This window comes from Octopus bimaculoides, chromosome 10, assembly GCF_001194135.2.
Source record: "Octopus bimaculoides isolate UCB-OBI-ISO-001 chromosome 10, ASM119413v2, whole genome shotgun sequence".
Lineage (NCBI taxonomy): Eukaryota > Metazoa > Mollusca > Cephalopoda > Octopoda > Octopodidae > Octopus > Octopus bimaculoides.
This window is the reverse complement of record NC_068990.1, coordinates 23016950-23022200: the sequence shown is the minus strand read 5'-3', so window position 1 is coordinate 23022200 and position 5251 is coordinate 23016950. Positions and strand designations below refer to the sequence as shown.

Genomic DNA, 5251 nt, shown 5'->3' with positions numbered 1-5251 from the left:
GACGTTGGCATGGGTGCCCAATAAAACCCATTTGATTTTATAAGGTATGACATAATGTTAGTTTTTATCTCTCATTCTTAGTAACAACTTCTGTGTGTTTTCCACAATATTCTTACCAATTTGGTATTTTCTGTGTTTTTTTTTCAGAGATTTTCTAGTAGTTTGAGGGTTGGAATAGTTTTTAATCCCACTGATTCCAAAGCAAAAAATGCCATCAACAAAGCCATCCATGTTGCTTTGACGACGCTGAGTGGAAACATGCTCCGGAATTTCGTCACAAAACTTGTCAAAGAAGAAAACATAAAAGAACTGAATGATGGGACCAAAACTTTAAGAGATCTAGATGTTAGCGTGAGTATTGTTTGGTATTATATTTTAACGATGATGTTCATCTAGAGCAGTGTTGATGGCCAAGACTGTAAGGTGTGACAGCCACCCATCCACCTTTCGAAGAGAGATCTAATTGTCATTGGTTCTGTTTGTAGGGTATGGATATTGACCAGTATATGGCTACACTGGAGAGACAAGACGATACCTTTCTCAAAGTCCATCACATGTTTGTCGAAAGAGTTCTATCTCTACCGCCTGGATCACATGCAATTATAGGAAACGGAAAGGTAGAGTAAATATCAAATATTTCCTTTTTTGTTTGTTTACTGACTCGCTTCAGTTTTTGAAAAGTTTTGTACTGAGGGCAGTTTCGTTGTTGTTTAGCTCCAGATCAATCTTGATTGTGTAGACATGATTTCAGACATTCCAACTTTAGTCGTCTATCTTTTGTCATTATCATCATTTCGGCTATTTTGACAGGATTTGGTGAGTCAAAGGATTACATCACGCTCTAATGTTTATTTTATGGTTTCTACAGTGTGCGGTCGTTCTTAACACCAATCACAAAGTGCACTGGTTCAGTCCCACTGCGTGGCACCTTGGGCAAGTGTCTTCTGCTATAGCCTCAGGCTGACCAAAGCCTTGCGAGTGAATTTGGTAGATGGAAACTGGAAGAAGCCTGTCATATACATATATATGTATATATTTGTGTGTGTCTGTGTTTGTCCCCCGCTCTTGCTTGACAACTGCTGCTGGTGTGTTTATGTCCCTGTAACTTAGCGGTTCAGCAGAAGAGACTGATAGTATAAGTACTAGGCTTACAAAGAATAATTTCTTCGACGAAAACCCTTTAAGGTGGTGCTCCAGCATGGCCGCAGTCAAATAGCTGAAACAAGTAAAAGAATAAATGAATAGGATATCTGGAACTATATTATCCAAAGTGCCTTTCCTTTTTTAATATGTTAAATGCCAAGGCATTTTACTGAAACTTACCAGTGATGCTGTGTATTTTCGGTCACACTACATACTATTTAATCACAAGGATGTGTAATTTTTTTTGGCATTTCTACAACATTTCACAATTGAACTTTAATATTTAATATTTTCTTGTGCCAGTGGTATGTTAAAAGCACCCAGCACACGCTGTAAAGTGGTTGGCATTAAGAAGAGCATCCGGCCATGGAAATTAAGCCAAATTAGACTGGAACCTGGAGCAGCTCTTCAGATTGTCAGCTCTAATCAAGCCGTCTAACTCATGCCAGCCTGGAAAATGGGCGTTAACCCTTTTGTTACTGTATTTATTTTGAGATGCTCTGTGTTTTTTTTTTCAATTAATTTTAAATATAACAAAGAAGTTAGTAAAATAACTTAGTTATCATTAAACTGGTGTTAGGAACATAAATTGTTACTAAAGTTTGGTGGGAGATTTTAACTCAAAACTTACGAAAACAAGACATTTATACTACAGGACGAGAGGCAGTTTCAGCCGGGTTGGTATCGAATGGGTTAAAGGATGAGGATGATAATTTAATACTCAAGTTATTTAAATATCCTCAAAACCATGTCAAAAGATGCAAAATAAATTATTTTCTCAAATTATGAAATTGTACCACCATGTGGTAGTTGTGTGAAGTTTGCGATGAACCACCAGTAATACATGTGATGGTTAATATGTTAAGATGCTTGCTGTGATTTGAGGGCGATTTGGCTGCTGTTCCTAATAGGTCAAGTAACTGTGTAGAACCTCCCTCATTGACTCTGTCACTGAGTTACGAACTTGACAATTGTTGTTGTTTGATCAGGAAACTAACCAGGAAACTAACCAGGAGCTAAACAATCAGGATAATGGTTGCAGAGATTCCAGCTATAACCCTCTCATCTATTGTTCAATGTAGCCTCCTTTATTTAACTTTTTAACATTCATATCGTTCCTTGTGCTGCTTGCTTATTCACATTGCTTTTCAATTAATGGTAGCTCTGAGATTTCAATGATGTGATTGTTTATATTTAGAATGACATGATAGGTTAAGTAGGATAAGCCAGATCTGGCTAGTTTTTTAATGTTAAACAGATAGAATATTTGGACAGGCTATAGCCAGTTTAAATGCTAAAGGGTTAAGTAATAATGTGTATGGGAAACTTAGCTGCTATTTCTAGCAGATCAAGAAACCTAGAGCTTCTCTCAACAGTTTCATAGTTAAAAAGAAAGCTGTGGCTAAAATAGGGAAGTTTGTTATTAGTTCTGTCCATTTGTTAATGCATTTGAAAAAAGAAAATGTTCAGATTCCTTATTTGGTAATGTTTTTTTTTTTGCCTTTTTTGCTTACCAGGTTATTGGTCCACTAAAAGACGATGAGGTGTTCATACAGGAGGATTTCTCATTGTTTGAGAAGCATCTGATGCAAACCAGTGCAAAGAAAATCCAAGCTCATATTGAATCTGCTAATGCTAATAGTGACAAGTAAATTTTTTATTGATGTATTTATTTTTCTGTAACAGACACGCCGAGGTGTGGCAGGGTCTGGATCTTGTGCTGAATCATATTACACTACAGAACCCCAAAGATTAGGTTGCACAGCACTTACAAAACCCAGAAGAGTGGGTCACATAATGATACAGGACCCAGAAGAATAGGTGTTACTCTATACTCAAGTACCCAGAAGAACTTGTCTTGCTCTTTGGTAAAGTACCCAGAAGAATAGGTCTTCCTCTATACCAGTGGTTCCCAAAGTGGGCAGTATTATCCCCTTGGGGGCAGTGGAAAGTTCCAGTGGGGCATTGAAGAAAACTGGACGATAATGGGGTAGCGATTTATGTAAAAATTTGGATGATAATGGGATGGTGTTTCATGTAAAAACAACAAAAGAATGAGTTCATTAAGTTAAGTTATATCTGAAATAGTGTTGCTTTGAATTTGCTTCAGAAAGTGGTTTATGCTTGTGATGGTTAGTTGAGGTGGGGGAGGCTAAGAATGTGGCCTGAGTGTCAAGGAGGTGACAGCCTGAAAATGTTTGGGAACCACTGCTCTATACTAAAGTACCCTGAAGAATAGGTCTTACTCTATAGTAAAGTACCTAGAAAAATAGGTCTTACTCTATACAAAAGTACTCCGAAGGACTGGTCACACAGCACTAAAGAACCTAGCAGGGTTAGTGCGACACTACAGAAAATAACAACACCAGCTGGGTAACAGTAAGCACAATGCCCCTATTAGGATGACCTTCATTATTAAAAACCTGCTATGAATAGTTTGCTTCATAATTAAAGGTATTTACTCACGTATTATCCACCCCTAATTTAGTGTTAAATCTTGGTACAAAGCTTTTTGTGGCTATGTGGTAAGAAGCTTGCTTCCCAACCTCATGGCTTCAGGCTCAGTTCCATTGTGTGGCACCTAGGGTAAATGTGATGGGGCACTGACATCGACCATTATCAGATGGTGCTTTTTACATGTCACCAGCACAGGGAGCCAATCAGGTGGCTCTAGCACCAACCCATGCTTAAATGGTGCTGATTACGTGCCACCAACACGGCTGGCCAAATCCTTGTAAGTGGATTTGGTAGACAGAAGTTGAGAGAAACTTGTCATATATATATATATATATATATATCACTGCTTGATGACTTTTGTTGGTTTGTTTACATCCCCATAACTTGACAGTTCAGCAGAGGAGACTGATAGAATAAGTACTAGGCTTTAAAATGCAAAAGTTCTGGTGTTGTTTTGTTTGACTACAACCTTATCAAAGCAGTGCCACAGCATGGCTACAATCTGACAATTGAAATCAACAAGCAAGATATCTCACTCCAGTTTTGCAGTTAAAATCTTGTATTAAAAAAGTGCACTTAGACATGACTAATTGCACACATGCATACACTCATATATTTCTTATTTTGTTGTCCCTCTTAATAGTATTTCTTTGCATGTCTTATTATCTTTCAGGGCTAGTGACCTCGTGATGAAGATCGCTTCCTTACTGTCAGCAAAAACACTAAGTGAAAGCCGTAAAGACATCAACTATCATGCTGATGGTCACAGGTAAATAAAAAAAAAAATATATATATATATATAAAAAGCTATTTATGTATCATATTTAATGTATACACTCTTGATAGGCTAGTTAACTGTAGTACTTGTCCTGAGAAAACATCTCTCCTGGATGGTCTGTATCATAAAGGTCAGAGGAAAACGAAAATCCATCCCAGTAGCAGTAGCCAGCAGAGAACGCCAGATGCATTTTGGCCTTTTTGAACCTTTTCCAACCACATTGCCAGTACCACTGGACTGGCCCTTGTGCTGGTGGCATGTAAAAAGCACCCACTACACTCTCAGAGTGGTTGGCGTTAGGAAGGGTATCCAGCTGTAGAAACTCTGCCAGATCAGACTGGAGTCTGGTGTAGCCATCTGGTTCGCCAGTCCCCAGTCAAATCGTCCAACCCATGCTAGCATGGAAAGCGGACATTAAATGATGATGATGACAGCCAACCACATTGAATTAATAGAGAGCAGCGAGCTGGCAGAATCATAACGAGCTAGGCAAAATACTTTGCAGTCGTTCTGAGTTCAAATTCCGCCGAGGTCGACTTTTCCTTTCGTCCTTTCGGAGTTGATAAATTAAGTACCAGTTGCATACTGGGTCGATCTAATCAACTGGCCCGCTCCCCAAAAATGGGGCACTGACATCGACCATTTTCAGATGGTGCTTTTTACATGCCACCAGCACAGGGAGCCAGTCAGGTGGCACTAGCATCAACCCATGCTTAAATGGTGCTTATTATGTGCCACCAGCACAGGGAGCCAGTCAGGTGGCACATGCATCAACCCATGCTTAAATGGTACTTATTATGTGCCACCAGCACAGGGAGCCAGTCAGGTGGCACTAGCATCAACCCATGCTTAAATGGTGCTTATTATGTGCCA

At 39.1% G+C, this 5251-nt stretch overlaps 1 protein-coding gene across 1 annotated transcript in view; it reads left to right on the top strand.

The window, feature by feature from the left end:
• The window catches only part of LOC106873980 (UDP-glucose:glycoprotein glucosyltransferase 1), a 186770-nt gene that overhangs the window by 39884 nt on the left and 141635 nt on the right, over window positions 1–5251 (top strand). Inside the window, exons 21-25 of the mRNA XM_052971269.1 lie at window positions 82–92; window positions 148–351; window positions 486–617; window positions 2661–2791; window positions 4274–4369. Of these exons, the coding sequence (XP_052827229.1) occupies window positions 82–92; window positions 148–351; window positions 486–617; window positions 2661–2791; window positions 4274–4369 (574 nt within the window). The remainder of the gene's footprint in view (window positions 1–81; window positions 93–147; window positions 352–485; window positions 618–2660; window positions 2792–4273; window positions 4370–5251) is intronic.